The sequence below is a fragment of the Besnoitia besnoiti genome, chromosome III (assembly GCF_002563875.1).
Source record: "Besnoitia besnoiti strain Bb-Ger1 chromosome III, whole genome shotgun sequence".
Lineage (NCBI taxonomy): Eukaryota > Apicomplexa > Conoidasida > Eucoccidiorida > Sarcocystidae > Besnoitia > Besnoitia besnoiti.
In genome coordinates this window covers 4987765-5005476 of record NC_042358.1, presented here as the reverse complement: position 1 = coordinate 5005476, position 17712 = coordinate 4987765, and the positions used below count along the sequence as shown (strand labels likewise).

The 17712-nt window shown below is 53.9% G+C and overlaps 4 protein-coding genes across 4 annotated transcripts; 3 read left to right on the top strand and 1 right to left on the bottom strand.

Moving 5' to 3' along the window:
• Positions 1–1057: 1057 nt before the first annotated feature.
• BESB_049880 (uncharacterized protein) lies at positions 1058–7148 on the bottom strand (the record flags this gene model as incomplete). Its single annotated transcript, XM_029363439.1, has 12 exons — positions 1058–1247; positions 1657–1744; positions 2270–2444; positions 2609–2791; positions 3366–3435; positions 4121–4364; positions 4823–4895; positions 5029–5130; positions 5539–5626; positions 5978–6079; positions 6407–6495; positions 6762–7148. The coding sequence occupies 12 exons, from the start codon at positions 7146–7148 to the stop codon at positions 1058–1060; spliced, it is 1791 nt and encodes a 596-aa protein (XP_029220805.1).
• Positions 7149–7605: 457 nt separating this feature from the next.
• Positions 7606–10539, top strand: BESB_049870 (CW-type Zinc Finger protein; the record flags this gene model as incomplete). The annotated part of the gene is made up of 3 exons (XM_029363438.1): positions 7606–8026; positions 9182–9414; positions 9736–10539. The coding sequence occupies 3 exons, from the start codon at positions 7606–7608 to the stop codon at positions 10537–10539; spliced, it is 1458 nt and encodes a 485-aa protein (XP_029220804.1).
• Positions 10540–10666: 127 nt separating this feature from the next.
• Positions 10667–11120, top strand: BESB_049860 (ribonuclease type III Dicer; the record flags this gene model as incomplete). Its single annotated transcript, XM_029363437.1, has 2 exons — positions 10667–10873; positions 11037–11120. 2 exons carry the CDS (start codon positions 10667–10669, stop codon positions 11118–11120), a joined length of 291 nt encoding a protein of 96 aa, XP_029220803.1.
• A 2678-nt stretch (positions 11121–13798) lies between these two features.
• On the top strand, positions 13799–17381 carry BESB_049850 (uncharacterized protein; the record flags this gene model as incomplete). The annotated part of the gene is made up of 4 exons (XM_029363436.1): positions 13799–15448; positions 15981–16192; positions 16458–16579; positions 17002–17381. 4 exons carry the CDS (start codon positions 13799–13801, stop codon positions 17379–17381), a joined length of 2364 nt encoding a protein of 787 aa, XP_029220802.1.
• Positions 17382–17712: the final 331 nt, after the last annotated feature.

Here is a 17712-nt window from a genome sequence, read left to right as displayed (position 1 = left end):
ATCCACTCAAGAAGAGGCGCCCTTCTGTCGACACACGCCGTTCCTATCTCGCCACCGACAGACTCGGCAGCAGGGAGGCTCGTAGTGACACCACTTCATTTATATATATATATATATATATACCCTCGTACGTAGAGGGAAATATGTCGTCATCACGCCCTTACTGGGTGAACGGGATTCCTTATGACAAAAGAGGCCTTCCTCGCTCGGGGTGACTAAAACTAAAGTGTTTTGTGCTGCTGTCCCACGAAACCATGTTAGCTTGGCACTGGAAAACGGATTTGTTGATAAGTGCCACGTAGGCCCGACAACGATGTCCCGCTCCGTATCTATGACTCCAAAAATACACATATTCCGATATTAATATGCATGCATATGCATGCCGCCGACCAGATATATATATATATATATATATATATATATATATATATGTAGTCAGATTCTCTACAGGTACAGCGCGAGCCTGCGGTGTTCCTCGCCTTTGTTCCCTCTTTCGTGTGCCTGATCGAATATTTCGGCTTGTGCACAGCTGTGTAAGAGCTCGTCTACTGACGCAGAGTCCAGCAATAGACTGCTCCTCTCGCTGGAGAGAAGTGTACATACAGTGCAGAAGCCGCGACACACAGGGAGAGACAAACCCAGCTGTCGCGGGAAGAAAGAAGTGACAGATTCGAAAAGCGAACAACGAGCGCCTCAGTGGGAAAGGCAGAGGAACTGGCGTCCCGCAGCCAAAAAAAGCGAACGCCAAATCAGCAAAAGAAAGTGGCGCGGGTGAAGACAAGTAAGGCCAGATACCTCTGTCGTTTCCAGAGTCCGCCTTCTTTACTTGCTTGCGCAGAGAGAACACAAAAACATCTCCTCCCTCTCCGCTGCCTGTAAGCAGGCGCTTGGAAGACTGTATCCTCATATCCACATATATACATTCTTCCTCTCTTTTCACGTGGACTGAGCGCCAGTGTGTAGCCGCGCATGCACGCACGCGGATTCGCATATATAAGGGCACATGAGAATCCAAGGAAACGGGTGAGCCAAAGGATTTCTGGCGGAGGTTGTCTGTCTAGATTTCGATTTTCTCTGGCGGCCAGCTCTCGAATTTCTGCCGCGCGTGCCGTTTGAAGCGGAGGTTTTTGTCTTCCTCGTACGCCGGTTTCTCGTCTTTGACGGCCTCGAGGACCGGCGGGAACTGCGCGAGCAACCGCGTCAGCTGGACGTCCTTCTGTTCCAGGCTCAGAAGTGACCAGAAACACCTAAATCACACACACAAAAACCGCATGCACTCACACGCATATCCCTCCATGTACCTTCGTGCATGAGCAAATGCAGGCATACGTAAACGCATGCGCACGCGCCTCCTAACACCGGCAAAATAAGTTAACCGTGACCCAAGCAAATGCAGCTGAGAAGAGACAGCTCAGCAAAATCTACATCCACAAGTACAACAAGAAGCCTGCATAAATACATATTCAAATATATATACTATTTTCAAGCGCACAGTGTATATCTGTATATCCATACATGCATGTTTATATATATACATATACGTAGATGGAGATGCCACGTGCAAATTAGATGCGTATCGACGGCGTGAGAGCGTTACGGGAGAAAAGGAGCGCAGCATAGAGAAAAGTGTACAAAGAGGCTGCCCAGAGTTCTCACCGATGAATCGTCGCGACGTTGAGGCCGAAGGCCTTGAAAATTCTGCGTTTGCACGCCAGCCAGCCTGACATCTTCGGTCTGCCAGGGCCTGAGAGAGACGAACACGCAGCACACAGCTAAGTCCTCGCCTTCCTCCGTGCTTGACATGCACACGCGTCGTCCCGTCTTCCAGTGCGACTTCCACCCCCCCCCCTTCTATCGGCTCTCCGCTGCACTGTGTTTATAGTCGTCCATCTATGTATAAAAATATATGTGTTTATTTGTACGTTTATCGCCCTGCGTGTGTCTTGCATGTATACATATATGAATAGACAGATACAGATACATAAGTTTCACTGCAGCTTCAACGAAAAGCTCAGAGTTTCTCGTCTTCTCCCTCTCGTTTTCTCCCTGTGACTTGAGCAGTCGAGACGCCTCTCCACCGACGGCGGCAGCCAGTTCGCCTCCATCCTCTGGCCTCTCGATATGGGGTGTGCACGCCCACACACACCGGCATGAAAACAAAAAAAAGGCGTCCAAAACAAATCTTGTACCACACCTACGAATACACGTTTTTGCGTCGCGTGCGTCCTCGATGTCTGTGGATTTTTCGTGATTGTCCGGAAATTCTCACCGAGCGGAAGCAGGTAGTCGTATTCGAGGGCGAGTTTTCTCGAGCGAATGAGGTGTCCAGCGAACCAGCAGTGCTGCTCATCCCAGGGACGGCCCGCGGAGCAGTTGATCAGCGCGTCAGAGACGAAGAGCCTCTTGAGGGCGGCGTCGACGTCCAGCTGGAGCATCTCGCTGCCCTGAACTCAAAGGCAATTTTCAGTACTCCGTTTAGACAAAAAACATCAAGAAGGCAGACGAGCGATAGAGGAAAGAAGGGCGCCTTTCCCGCGAAGAAGCGAACCCGAGGCGGAAGCAGAGTCGCAGAGCAGGAGGCCATGCGCAGAGCGCCGCCCGAACTCACCTGCGGCTGCGCGTTGATCAGAATTTTGTCAAGCCAAGAGAGATGAAGCTGCCGCTGGAAGGGGAAGGGGACTGCTTTCTTGATTTCGGTCTCCCTCGCGGGCCTCTCCACGTCGACGCAGTAGAGGACTTGGTAAAGGAAAAACTGAATCCAGCCGCTGCTCTCGAGTTGCTCCAAGGACAGCTGAGAAACAAGAAACGAAAGGCGACAAGAAGCGATAAGCAACAAAAAAACGGGGAGAGAAACGGCGAAAAAAACGCCGTCAAAGGGCGAGAAAAACGCGCTCTCAAAAGTGCTGCGACCTAAGCCTGGGATCGGTTCAACACAAGCCCACGAAGGCACACGCGTGCCAGGCGGACGCGAACAAACGCAGGAAAACATCTTCCGGTCTCGCTGGCAAACGTCTAAACTCCCAATTACGCATGCGGAGTACTTGGTTGAGTTCTGCGTACGCATTCACACATATATATTGACAAAACTGTATGCATAGATATATACACATTTGCATATATACATACATGATTTTTTTTATTTAAGTGTAAAGCAATGCATGCCAGAAGTTCCGTGTATACAAGCACCTGCCACTGCAGTGCATTCGCTCAAAAAGGGAAGGTGCAGATGAACGTGCTGCGACGCAGACTTGATCACCGGTTCGAACTCAAAGCAGGAGTCACACCCTGTGAAATACGCATTCAGGCGCCTGCTTCTGTCGATTTCTGTGACTTCCGCGTCGGCGGAAACGAGCCTAGCGACTCACAGGCTGGCATGCGCGTTGGAGGAAAAGCGCAAGCGAGGAAGAACTCGTCTCGTCTTGCGAAGGCAGGTGTCTGAAAAAAAAGTGAAAAAGTTCAAAACAAGATGCAGCCACCACGCCGCGAGTTGGAGGAGAAACGAAACCCTGTGTTGCTTGTTGAAACGCCTGTGCACCTCAGGCGAGTCTCGCCACGCGACGCAGACCAAAGTGCGGACGCTCGACCGTGTCCAGACCTTGACGTCGGCTCCCGCGAATGACTAGGCAAGTAAGAAACAAAAGAATTTTATACACCTTGAGCGTAGAAAGAAGAGCTCCAGCCCTACCACGGCACCTGCGTAGACCAGATAAAACCTGCCGCAGCAGAAAAGGCGCGCCGTGAGCGTGTCTCGCCGAGGGAGAGGACTCAGGGAGCAGGCGCATGCGTCGCAAACGAGCCTCAAGCCTCAACTTGCAAAGCGCGCTTTGTTTAGCCGCAAATACACAATCATCCAAGATGTATCTACCGCAGGTTGGTCTCATGTCCCGCTATTCTACTGTAAGATCACATTGCACCTGGTGCTTCGAGGTCGCTGTAACGGCGAGAAAAAAGTGTTTCAAAGGATGGGATGTTTAGCCGCCCCTTCCACGGCGCGCGATCTGCTGCGCGGGTCCTCTTATTTACTGCTATTTTGTAAAAACCACACTTTGCGTTAAAACTAGGTTATTGACGAAAACCTCAGGACCTTGACTTCTCTTCTCCGCCTCTAAATGCGTCTTACACGTCGTAGCTCCCCTGCAGCGTGAGCGCGAAGGCGAGACCCGCGTAGTCGAACGGCACGCAGCCGAAGGCGTCGTGCAGCGGACTCTTTCGCGGCTCTTCCAAGAACTCGCTCGCGGACGAAGGAGAAGAGGAATCCGCCTCCGAAACAGAGGCGAGGCGCCGATGCACCTCGAGAGCAATCTTCGAGACCAAGCCCGAGTAGTCGCGCGAGAGCAAGTCCGGCGGGCCGAACTGGTTGGTGTCTGAAAAAAGAAGAAATACGGAAAAAGTCAGAAAAAAGGGAAGAGACACGAGCTCGATTCCTCGCAAAGAGAATCTATTTCTCGCACCCTCGTGCAGGCTGCGCAGCGGCCCATACTGAGGGAACGACACACGCGCACCGCATCGCCGACTGCAACTACGTAGTTGCCTGTAACCCAGCAAGCACGCGCACCTCAATCTCCTTGTCCCCAGCACGCGTTTCCCCTCCTTGTCGTTTATCCGCTGGCAGCGTCTCCTGATTCTGGCCTTCGACTCTTCGCTTCGCAGCGAGAGAGCGACGGAGAAAGCGAGTTCAGGCCGCGCGTGCGCTCTGTCCGGTGTGCATGCGCGAGCAGCCGCAGAGACCTGCACCTTCTCTCTGCTAAGTCGTTCATTTTGCGTTGCACATCCGATTCCTATCGGACTCGCCTCGAGACCGACCTCATTCTCCTGCTCTCACCCGGCTTGTCGTCGCCGACACCCATCAGCGAGAGTGTAAGCGCCAAGTTCGCGAGGGTAGGCGTTCTCCACTTCTGCGGGACCACAGAGCGGCGGACGCGAAAAGAAAATCTGAAGGCACGGTCGAAAGTCTCTACCGCCCCCGATCTGCAGTGTTTCTTGCATTTTCTTTTCAGATTTCAAATAAATTTTTGAAAGTTTTCTCACCTGCAAGTTCGCCTCCACGTGCTCCAGCAGCGTGGGCAGCAGGTGCCAAGAGCGGTACTCCAGGCACGCCAGAGCATAGAGCAAGCGAGGAACTTGCTGCGGCTGGAAAGCGAAAAAAAAGGCAGGAAAAAGAGCGATGCAACGAGGCCACGCATCACGGCGCAGAGAAAAAAGACACGCAGAGGAGACCGCAGACATCGGATGCCGAACGGAGATGAAACGCTGCGCGCAGGATCGCCCTCCTACAGCAGTGCGACGAGACGGAAGATCCACATGAATACGCCGTTTTCCACATATGTGCGAGGACTACATATATATATAAATGTACCTATGTATAATATATATATATATGTTTAATAGGTATATTTGTGTTTGTATATGGTCACGTGCACGCATGCATGCATATTTTCGCAGCACCGCCAGAGCGAAAGAGCCAACAGAGGAGGGAGGAGGCGAGACATTTCGGTGTGGATTCACGTGGCGAGAGAAAGGCATTCATCGTCCACTCACCTGAATAAGGTGCTTCCGCTCGATCAAATCGTAGACGAGGAATTTGAAGCTCGGCAGTGCGTGGATCACCTGCTTGTCTTTCGTCGCCCTGCGAAGAAGAATAACGCACGGCCAGAGAGAAAAAGTCTCTCGAGTCGCCTCGAAAAACTGGAACTCAAATACACAAACAAATGTCTGGGTGATCGGAGAAACGGAAAAGAAGAGACCGCGGAGAAGGACCTACGGCGCTTCGCTTCGAGTCCTGACGCAGCAGAGGAGAAAGAAGTCAGCCGCTGGAAGGGACAAGAAAAAGACAGCGACGCCGGAGGTTGAAGACGGAGGTCTGAAAAGCTCGTTCCTGCGGCGAAAAGAACTTCGAAACGCCGCGAAGCTCGCCCCGCCGCAAAAAAACACGCTGCTCGGCCCCGCTAATTTTCCTCTTTTACCGAAAAACACGCACCAGAAAGAATTAAACCCGAAGGTGTTTCCAAGCTGACAGAAGCAGCGCACGAGCCAGTCGTAAGCAGGCTGGTCGTCCTTCCTCATGTATTGCCGATACAACCTAAAACAACAGAAAAAACGAAAAACAGAAGTAACAGATAAATGTAGAGACTTCCAGATCTTTGTGAGAATATGGCGTTAAAGTTGCAGCTGTTTGAGTCACAGAGGAGTGCGAAAAACTCTCTGACTTGTCCACCAGTTCAGCTCGATCCGCGTAAACGCGCCGAAGAGAGATCATCAGGCTTCTCTTGAAAGCCCGGCAGCGCCCCCCTCGCCCTGCAGCTCTGCGTGGTGGAGGGTCGTTTTCTGCCTCTGAGTAACACGCTGCGGCTGAGCACCCCTCCTCTTTTCATTTTCTCGTTCTTTGTTTCCTGTCATTTGCACGGACTTGAGGATAGAGCGCGGGTTGGAGTACGCGTGGTCAAGGCGCTTGTGGAAGTGCGCAGGGAGTTCACTCGGAGGAGGCGAACTGAAGACCTGAAAATCGGAAAAAACCCAGAAAAAAGAGAGGAAAAAGTGATAATTTGAGCGCCAAGAGAGAAAAACAACTCGACAAACGGTGCTGACGAGAGGAAAAAAACGAGAAATCATATCGCTTGTTCGCCCCTCTTCGGTGGCCTGCTTAAAAGTAAGAGACGAAGGATCCATCTCAAGACTCCTGCACGTTGCCTTGCCTCTTCAGAAGCAAGTTGCCGGGATGGTGTCTTCTCTATATTTTTGTCTCTTTCTCTCGCCATGTTTACCTTGATGCGCTTGAGGCGCCTTGGCAAGAAGGCCTCTTCGTACTCCCGCGTGGTCATTTGCCCTGACGACAGCGAAGCCATCACGCCAATGAAGCGCCGGACCTCCTTCCCTCCCGGAAGAGAAAAAGAAGAGAGAGAAGAAGGAGAAGAAAGCGAAGAGAAAGGAGAAGGGACAGAAGAAGCAGACAACGCGACGGACGAGGAGGGGGCGGAGAGACGCAGCAGAGGCCGAGCAGGTCGACCTCCATCTGCAGAAGAAGAAGAAGGGAGGGAAGGAGAGAGCGGAGACAGGAGAGAAGAAGAAGAAGAAGAGAGGAAGCCTCTCCTCGTCTTTGAAGGGGCGACGCTCTGCAGGCGCGCACGCCGCGGGACGTGAGTGACCAGCATTGTCTTGAGACAAAAAAAAGACAGAGAAGACGAAAAAAGAGGAAGACAGAGAAAAACCAGGAAGCAAGAGAAAAACAGGAAAACACGAGGAAGGGACGGGTCGAGACGACGAAGCTGACTCTAGACCTGAGGGACCAACAGGTCAGAAGAGAAGGAAAATCCTTCTTCTGAGGGCGTACTCATCGCCTCAAAAGCATGCATGTGCACACAGACCCATATAAATAGAATACATATGCGTTTACATAGATATACATATACTCATAAATACAAATATACTCAAAGAGATAGAATGGTGCGTGTCGGACGTGCGTCTTCGGTACGCGGGTGGACGCGGGGATGCCGAGGCGGAGTGAGGAGAGAAACAGCAACTAAAAACTGCAGAGTAACGTAACAGAGGAAAGCGAATTTACCTTTCGCCCGGGTCTGCTCGATTGTTCTCTCTCTATAATTCGCCCCGATGTGGAAAGCTTCACCCTCTGCCCTATCCTGCCGCGGCTTCTTCGTTCTCCGTCCAGCTCCTCGCCAAGCCCGCCAGACTATTCTCTCGTCGTTGGTCCAGCCAGCTGTTGGAGCTGGAGTGAAGAGAGAAGATGACAGAGACAGAGAAGATGAGAGAGAGAGAGAGGAGGACAGAAAAATGCTTTTTCACGAGCGGAAAGGCGCCCTCGGTCGCGCCTCCAGCACCGAGTTGCATGCATGCAGCTCGAGCCGCGAGGGAGATGAAGAAGCGAGGAGAAAATACAAGAGGGGAAAAACTAGCCTTTCAATGGCGTCTTTCTGCGTCGTCGATTGCCTTCTCTCTGAACCTGTTCTTCTCCTCTCGTTGCCTCTACTGGTGATACTCGCGCGTGCGCTGCGCGAAGTCGCGACAAACACAGGTGAGCGGCGCGACATGAGGGAAGGCATCGAGTCTTGCAGAGGTCCTTCCAATACCAAAAAAATTTTAAAATTTGCGTTAAAATGCTGCCATCAAAGCAAAAGTGTGAACAGACGGGAGGCGTCAAAAAATTCTAGACGGAAGACCTCGCAAAGACACACGCTGCGCCGCCAGGACGGGAGACAGCGTGGCGGAGCAACGAGAAGTCAGTGGAACGGTCTCTCGTGAAATCGGAAGAAGAGAAAACACGAGCCCACGAACTGAGGAGACGAGAAGAAAGAGAAGAGGCAGAAAAAAGAGGCGGCTCAAAGAGGCAACGGGAAGATATGTACAGCAGACAGAGTTTAGAGGCGCTCGTGTGCATTGAGTCCGCTGGTCACGCTGGCTGGCGGGTCGGTTGACTCGAGGAGCGCGAGATGAATCAACGCACACAGGCCTTTGCGAGTTTGAGAGAAACACTACGAACGTGAGAAAGCGTTTCTCTTTGTCTCTTCCTAGTGGAGTGGAATTCTCTCCTCTAAAGCGTTCGTGTGGCGTCCAGGCTCAAGTCTCCTCACCTTGCGTGTCTCGCTGGGCGCGCGAGGTCACGGCTCGTTGAGGTCCATCTTGCCTTGTTACTCTCCAGCTTTTTGTCTCCTCGAAGCGAGATTCCCCCTCCCCCCCCTAAGTCAGGTTAAGGATTGTCTGGAGTCTCGTAATTTGGATTTTTTTCTCCTTCCTTCGGCGGTTCTTTTCCGTGGCCTGGCGAAGCTCGCGCCCCTGACCGCGCCGTTGCCATGCGGTGTCTTCTGTGCGCCTCTGCGAGAGACATTTTCCCCTTTTCTCTCCTGTGTTCGCCGCAATGGATCATCGCGCCCTGCTCCTGCACAAGCTAGTGGCAAATTTCGCGCTGACTAGCAGCTCCGCTGTGTCGTCTTCTCAGCCTTTTCCTCTGCTGCGCTTCCTCGCCTTCTCGACTCGGCATCACCTTTTCCTCGAGAAGCGCTTCAACTTGGAAAAAAACTCTCTTCAGAGGCAATTTCGAGAGCGACGCCAGCTGCATGTTGCCTTCTAGCGGGACGCCTCCGTCTCGTTGCAGCGCGAGGCGACATGAGCCTGCTGCGGAACGGTCTTCTCCTTTTTCTTCTCCTCCTTTTTCTTCTCTCTCATTTTTCAGGCGTGCCCCCGTCCTTCGCGACGCCAGCTCCGCGCCGGTCGCCGCACGACGCCAGGCGCCTGGCCTATATTCGGAGCGAAGGCGTGTCGTTTCCTTTCTCCGAGGATGCAGCTGTTCGCCTGCTGCCTTCCGTCCTCGAGGCGCTCGCGCCGCGCGCCGCGCACCGCCCGCGGGCGGCGATGACGGCGAGAGAGAAAGCGATTCAGGAGCTTCAGCAGCGAAGACTGCAGGACGTGAACAACTGGAGGCGCCTGAGGCGGGGCGGACACGCGGCGCAGCAGCGGCGGCTTCAGCGCAGAAGCGAGATAGGGAAGAGGAAGCCGAAACGCGTGCTCCTCCTCTTTCGGTGCCTTCTTCTCTTCAGCTTCATCTGACTCTACATGCGCCGAGTTTGTGGCTCTGAGAGCCGCGATCGCCTCGCGGGCACGGGTTGTCGCTGAGGGAGAGCGCGAGCTGTCGCGAGGCGCGCTGCGCTTTCTTCGTTCTTCTTCTCGCGTGTCTTTCTCCTTTCCTTCACTCTCTTCGCCTCATCTCTCTCTCCCTACGACCCGAAGAACGGCGTCCCCTACGGGGACCAGCAAGACAACGCTCATGAGAAAACCGAAAAAGAAGAAAAAGAGAAAGGGGCAGAAAAGGAAGAAGAGGTAGAGGGATCACAGGAGGAAGAAGAAGCGGAGGAGGAAGCGGAGGAAGAAGCGGAAGCAGAGGTTGACGAGGCCAAAGAAGAAGACGACGGAAAGGAAGAAGGAGAGGCAGATAAAGAGGCAGAAGAAGAGAAGGAAGAAGAGAGAGGCGGGGAGCAGCTCGGCAGGCGTGGAGGCGCGCGGCTCATCAGCAGGGCGGCGCCCGATGAGCTCGGAGAAGCGCAGGAGAAGAAAGCAGCCGAAATGCTCGCTGAACCGCGCCTCACAACAGAGAGCGAAGAGATTCGCGCGACAGCGAGAGGCGCAGCCGACAGGCCGCCGCGAAGCGAGACAGGCGCTTGTCTCGTCTGCGGAGCGCATGAAGAAGGCAAAAAAGCGGAAACCGAAGCGAGGCGACGTGCATCGCTTCACGATTCGAAAGGAGGGCGAGCCGCAACGGCAGGAAACCGTCCGCCTCTCGAGGAGGAAAACGAAAGAGAGGGAGAAGCAGAGCGACCCAGAGAAGAGAGAGAAGAAGGAAGCGGGTGGGAAGGAGGTTCTAAAAGAGGATCAAGGCAGGCTTTGTGGCGGGAGTGCGACAGTGCCATCGAGAAAACTGCAAGCAGAGAGACAGAAACAGAAGATCGGGGCGCGGACGTCGCCGGAGATGCCGAGGATCGGATGCGTGTAAACGTCTCTGCGGTCGGCGTCGAAGAGGGAGAGCCTGGGCAGTAAGACGCCCTGCAAAAGAAGGAAGGAGCGATTCGTGTCGACTTGCGAAACGACAGAGCGCCAGGATTCGCAGCGGAGATCAACAGCCAGCCGCCTCCTTCGCGTCTAGTATCTCCTCGACATGCGACTCATGGAGGAGACTCTGCCGCGAACGATTTCAGTGGCGAGCGACACAGAGCGAGAGGCAGAAGCGAATCTGAGAACCGAGAAGGATGCAAATAGCGAAGAGGGAGAAAAGGAACGCGTTGTGTCTGCGTGGATATACACGAAGAGTCTCGCAGACGTCTACGACTCTCTTACGGCTGTGACGCTCATTTCTTCGGGCTACGACTTCCACGTAAGACTCGCACATCGCTCTGGCTTCAGGATGCAGCCGCGATCGCTTTCTGCGCAGCTCTCATCTTGGCCGTGTCGGGCTGGTGTCTCGCCTCCACAAAGTTTTTCGGTGTTTTCACGCATTTGGTTTTTTTTCAATTTCTCTGGTTTTTCCGTTGCCGCAGGCCGTCTGGGAGGTGATTGAGGAAGACGTCGCAAGCTGCGCCGCGTGCGTCAAGCGCCTCTTAGCTGCCGTCGGGCGCGCTTGACCAATCGCGGTTCGATGGAGCAAAGACACCGACAAATGGAAGAAAAGAATGTCATGCGCGGCGTATCGTGAGAGACTCAAGAGCTAACGGCGACAGAGAGCCGCGCGCGGCGGAGACTGCGCAGACGTCTCACCCTACGTGCATAACTCTCGAAAATCAGGGGAAGGGCTGCCTAGGTTGAGTGGAACTTGACGCACGCACTCGGTCATCAACGAATTCCGATACAAAATTCCTACACATATACATGCGTATATCTATCTCTACGTATTTGTATATAAGCATATGTATGCATACATGTATATGCATGCTGTATATATAGTTATATGCATGTGTATATATTTACAAGTGTATATGCATGGAAATCGAAGGCTGTTGAGGAACAGGGTGGGAAGGTTGGTAGGGAAGGTTTTTTCACTGCATGCGAAGAAGCGCCACGGTCACATAACGCAGACTTTGAAAAAGGAAAGGACGATTCTGCAGCGATTGAAATACATCAAGCCTCTGCGCACGACGCAGTTGCCGCGAAACGCGACTATTTGTCGCGGGCTGAGCGTGAGAAGAAGACACGTTAGGGAGCTGCGCGGCTTGAGGGTGGCGAACGGGCAGCGGGAGCGTTCAGATCGAGTAAATCTAAATTGGAGTCGCTGCGCGCCTCGGCTTGTTGCCATAAAATGGAAAAGAAACGAAAAGGCAGATGTGGGATGCAAGCTTCTCAGCACAAATTCAGCAAAGACGCGCCTCTGCTTCGCGGTCAGCCTGCTCAGCGCTCTCTGAACTCCAGAGGGTGCTTCACGCCATGGGCAGGAGTTAGCTCTCCGCAGTGAGCTGCGTATCAAACGCCTAACGCCCTTGCTTGCCACATTATATTTATTTATAGTCATGTGCATATATCTATTTTTCCTCTCGCAATGTCCTCATACCAACCATATGCATATATACATGTCCGTATTTATGCATATATATAAATATGTAAATATACATGTGTATGCACGGTTGTGTGTATTTATTTTTTTCATGGGCACATGCAACGGCGAGGCAAGATATGTGTCGAGCCACGAGAGTTCAATTCCGCGATGAGCTTCAGACACACTCTCGCGGTATAATCGGAGGAGCGGCGGCCCGCGGAGTTCACTCGCGCCCACAGTTGTCCATTTCGTTTCTTAAAAAGAGAGAAAAAACTCGGCAATTTTCGAGTATCCAAGCTCCGCGGGAGCGATGGCTACCCCCAAGAGGAGATGGAAACGAAAATTCCTTTGCATCTCTACGGAGGCGGCTCGCTGCAGTGCCCAGACGAAATATCTCCAACCTTCTCAAGAATCAAGGATGACTTCAGCACGCTGTAAATCGATCGGAATGTGTCTGTGAAACAAAATGAGATTGCGGTCTCGATACACACGTACATGTGCGTGGAACTATACTGACAGTGTGATACATGTGTACACAACTATATTTTTATATATTTATATATTTATATATCCATGGCGAGAGAAATAGTGTTGGGGTAGACAGCATCAGCATAGTGACGACTACATGAATGTGAATGCGAATCGGCGCTTTGAGGCATAGCGTGGAGAAACTTGGAGGGCTCACCAACACGTGAACCAGCATAACGCAATTCTGAAAGTTGTGTTTCTTTTATTCCCTAATGCGAGTGTGCTCGCGTATAAGCCTGGAGTACGAGGCTTAGATCCATCTCCGCAGGGCGAGCGAAGCGACGCTGAGGATGTTTGCTCTCAAGCTCGATGCTTCTGAAGAGGAAGGGAGATTCGCGCCGCCCTCGAGCAGCTGCAAGAGTGCGCAGATCCTCGATCGTCTCCATCGAGATCGACGGCAGAAAAGAAGTCTTCGTAATCGAATCGTCTCGCCGACGCCAATTCAAAAACTTGAGTAGAAGTCAGGCATGAAGAAAAGGGCGCTATTACGGAAACCAAGTTGCAAATTCAGACAAGCTCGCTGCACCGGCGGGTAAACGGTTCCTGGTCATCTGTAGCTGTTTTCCTTTAGTCTCTTGTAGTACTTGTTATGAATATCTTCATCTTTACTCATCCGTCGCATTCGGTGTGCTTCTTTTTATACTCGTTTTTCCTTCTTTCCTTTTCTCGCCGTCTTTGCGTGTGTGCATGCGCTCGGATGCTCGTGCTGTTTGCATGTCCGGAGAGACGGCGCTGTCTTTGTGTTTTTCCAATCTTTCTTCCTCTTTTCAATTTTTCTTCTTTTTTCTTCATCGTTTCTGTTGAAATTGTGTGCATGCTAGGCGGGAAGAGGCAGGTTCGTTTGGAGATCCGTTGATTCGTTCTTCATCCGGAGCTGCATTCGGTCGCCGTCAGCGAGAGGGCGCAAAGGTGTGTCGCGTGTCTTGGCTTTTTCTCTTCTTCTATGCTTTCCAGCCTTCCTCTGCTCATTCTCCTTCCGCTTTTCCTTTCTTCCTCCCGTAGCGGTGTGATGTGTTTTTGGCCTTGTCGCGCCTTCTCTCCTCTTGCTCTCGCTCACCGTGTTTGGGTCCCACGCGCAGCGTCGTTCGACGCTGCTGTCTATAGTGTTTTCCTCGCGCAAATTTGTTTGAAGACGCCTCGATTCTCCGTCTTCTTACAATTCGTTTGTAGCGAAAATATGCATAAAATCTTCGTGGCATAAGGAAGCGTGCTTTCAACAGGTCCCTGGTTTCCCGCGTGGAAACTATGGTGTTTTTTTTCTTTTTGGCTGCAGTTCTCCAACGCAGACCGGCGCCTCCAGCTGCGAAACGATTCTTCTCTCTACTCTTCCTTCTACTCTCCACCTCCGCCTTCTTGCTCGAGTTTCTTCCAGGTTCGACTCTGTGGAGGATCTGCAGAGGCGCGTACGCCGCCGCGCGAAGGTCCGCTGTGTCTGTGCCGCCTCTGGGGTCTCCCTTCTTCGCTTCTTACCCGGCTCGCCGCAGAGAACTGACTGTTTCCTCTGAATTTTCCCGATTTTCTGCAGAATCGTCTTCTCCTTTCTTCTCGTACGTGTCGCCAGCACCGAGTTTTTTCTTGATTCCGCTCCCTTCTTCTCACTCTTCTCCTTGCTGCCTCACGTCTCCTTTCTCGCGCTCTGCCCTCTCTCAGGCGAGGTCTCCTGGCGCCGCTACTGCGCCGTCGTGTCTGTATTCTTTTCTGCCCTCGTCTGTTTGTGTCTCGTCTGCCTGTGTCCTGCGCCGCCCACCTCGTTGTTCTTCACTCGCTTCCACATCGTCGCCTCTGTCCGCTGCATCGAACTGGTCGTCTTACCCCTTTCCTGCATTTTTTTCTCGTCGCGTCTTCAGGCTCTCTCCTTCTTTCCCTTCTCCTTCTTCCTCTCCTTCTCTTCCTTCTTCTCTTCTGTTCTCTTCTTCTCGCTCCGCGCTGGGCGCCAGCGCGAGCGAGCGGTCGCTGGAGGCTCTGATCGGCGAAGATTCCGTGCGTTATGAGCAGGAAGACGCAGCGCGAGGGCGGAAGCGCGCGGCGCCACCGCCTGTCGCGGAGGCCTCGGGCGAGGCCTATCACATTCTAATTGCGCCGGCGGAGTCGGCTGAGACAGCGGCGAGGAGGCGCGAACGCGCAGGAGCGGAGGAAAGGAACGCAGACGAAACGCAAAGTCAGCGAGGAGACGAAGAAGCAGAAGGTTTGAGCGCAGCGCATCGCGTTCGCGAAGCCCTGCAGGCGCTTCTGTGGGAGTCGAACATCCAGGGCGAGGTGACCCTTGACGTGTTTCCTTCCGAGGCCGCAGCGGAGGCGTTTCTTGCGCGTCTCCGCTCCGAATCGGCTGATCGCGGAGAGGAGAGAGAAGTACAAAACTCGGAGGAGGTGGCAGATCCGCATGTGGCAGACGCGTCGGCGCGCGACGAGGAAGAGCCGGTCCTTCACGGGGCCTTGAAGGAGACGTTGCCTGCCGCCCCGCCTGCGCTTTCTCCGCTCTTTTCTACATCGGCTTCATCAGCATTTTCGAGTTTGTCGCCTGCGGCTTCGCCTCAGTCAGGCTGGGCGCTGCCGCGGCCGGTTCGGGTGTACGTACACTCGAGTGCGCGGCCAACGGTCGTCTCGGAGGCGATTTCCGACTTTTCAAAGATCTCGCTTTTCGCCGACGCGGTTGTCCCGCGCGGCGCGCGGAAGGAGGCCTTCGGCGTCGCGCTGAAGATTCTCGAGCGCGGCATGCGGGAGGCTGAGGAGCGCGGAAAAAGCGCGACGGCGGCGGCGCTTCTCGAAGACGCGCGGCGCACGCTTCCGCTCCGCGGCGGCTTCCTCGTCTCAGACATCTTCAAGAAACAAACTGAAATGTTTCTCCGCGAGAAGAAGGGGCACGAAGCGGTCAACGCGGCGGTCCACGCGGTGGAGGTGAGAGAAAAGGAGGAAAGGGTCTCCGCCAGCACTCGGAGCAGCCGCCTGCGTTCGTCGCCGCAGTAGTCGAGTGGTCACAAGACTCCATCAACAATTTACATGTTTGCATGCTTTGTTTAAGGGAAACATTTGGGTCGCGGCCGCACGGCGTGCCTGACGAGAAAGAAGGAACCTGGTGGAAGCGCCGACAGGGGCAGCCGGGCTGTCGCGCGATCGGAATCGACCTCTTGTTCTCCTCTTTCTCTCGATGTCGCTGCTCACACCTCTGCGTACGTTTCGGTGCGGAGATCGGATTGCCGCCGAAGGTCTCCCGCGTCGCGTGGTGTCGCCTTTTTCGTGTCCAGAGGCAGTCTTTTCTGCTGCATGCGTGCGTCGAGTTTTTTCATCCCCCTGGCTTCGCTGGGTCGTCCGCCGAGCATCCGGTGCGCGCCTGTCTCTGTGTGCTTCTTCCGCTCCGCGGGCGGCCCGCTGTCGTCACCTCTGCGTTTTCGCTCTGTGTGGGTTTCTTTCACTCTTCGCGTGCCTGCAGGCGGCGCCGGAGTGCAGCGAGGCATGGGGCACGCTGGGTGACGCCTACCGGTCGCTGCGGCGATTCTGGGAAGCGCGGAGTGCCTACGACATCGCGGCACATCTGTCTCCCTCGAAGAACAGATTCGCGTTCCTGATTCTCGCGCTCGATCGCGCTCTCCAGGGCGCCGACCGCGACCCCGAACTCCTTCAGGCGAACCTCCCGACAGTCGAGTGAGTTTTCTTTCAGAGAGACTTTTGGTTGTTGGTCTGCAGGTCCATTCTGTTACACTGCGCATCTAAGGACTGCTCAAACGTGTATCTCAGATGCATATCCCCGCACCTTGCGATTTAAGAAACACAGACATGCATTTCGCGTTGCATATACATATTTATCCAAATATATGGGCTTTTTCAATTATTCATATTCATGTGTGATTTCCTCGGCGGCCTTCCTCTCGTCCTCAGCTCTTCTGAGTTTTCTTTTTGTTTTTTTCAGGCCGGCGACGTTGAAGATGCCGACCGGCTTGGCGATCGAGGCGAACGATTCGACGCTGGGAGGCTGCTACGTCGCGTACGTCGCGGAGGACAGCAAGGCAGACAAGGCGGGCGTCCGCCCAGGTGACGATCAAAAAGCTGGGAAAAAAGTCGACCAACTGCGCACATCCGAACCTCTGACGACCGAAATGCGGCGTACACCACCAGCTGGATACCGATATATAGATGCACATATATAGTCAGATAGATAGATAGACAGATAGACATGGGTATATAGATTGGATGGTGCTGAGCCTTAAAAGCGGGTGTTTCTCGGTTGGCACTAGGCTCGCCAGCAGCCCTCCAGTCTCTCAGGAAAGAGTGCGAAGTGGTGTTCAAACTCCCGTGCTTGTTCGCGCACGCATGTCTATATATATGAAAATACATATATATATATATATATATGTATGTTCATATATATGTTGTTCATGGATGAGTATGTAATGGCCCTCGAAATCGAGCCCAGAAGACGCGCCCGCTGCCAGGTTTGTCTTGTTTTGTTTTAGGTGCCCAGGTCGTGGCTGTCGGCGACCAGGTGTTGCTGGGTCGGCCTCTGTCAGCGTGTCTGGAGGCGCTGACGTTCCCGGCGCGCGCGTCGCGTGCGCAGGCGGTGCCTTCGCTGCGTTTTCTCTTCTTCCACGGCTGTCTGACGGATCTCTACGGCTTCCGCGCGTTTGCGCATCTGCAGGCCGCGGGGCGGCTCGAAGAGATCTTCGCATTGGTGCGACGGAGCGAAGATATCGTGCGGCTGATGCGCGCGCGCGAGAAGGAGGAGGCGCGCGAGTTCGGATTTGGGCAGACACACGTCGGCGCGCTGCAGGTTGACCGCGCCTACGGCCGCCACGCGGACTTAGATGACTACTTGAAGCGCAGACAGCTCATGTAGGCGAATCTGCGCTCGCGAGGGAGACGTCGCAGCGACGCGGGGGAGCGAGGCGCGGGAGGAAGACGAGCGCGAGGCGGCGAGACGGAGACCTCGCGGACGGCGGCGCCTTGGGGCGCTTGCCCGAAGGGTCGATGCGCAGATGTGTTTGGGTAGCAGTTATCGATTTAGAGAGGCGGTTCTGGGCATACAGATGAGCGTTGGTGACGCAAAATGACCGACATAGATACGTGGGTGCACACAAGACGTCTGTGGAAGTGTACGTGCATGTGTATGTGCCTGTACATGTGCGCGTGCCTCTGCTGCGTGCGTGGGTGAGGAGTGCGAGAGAAGG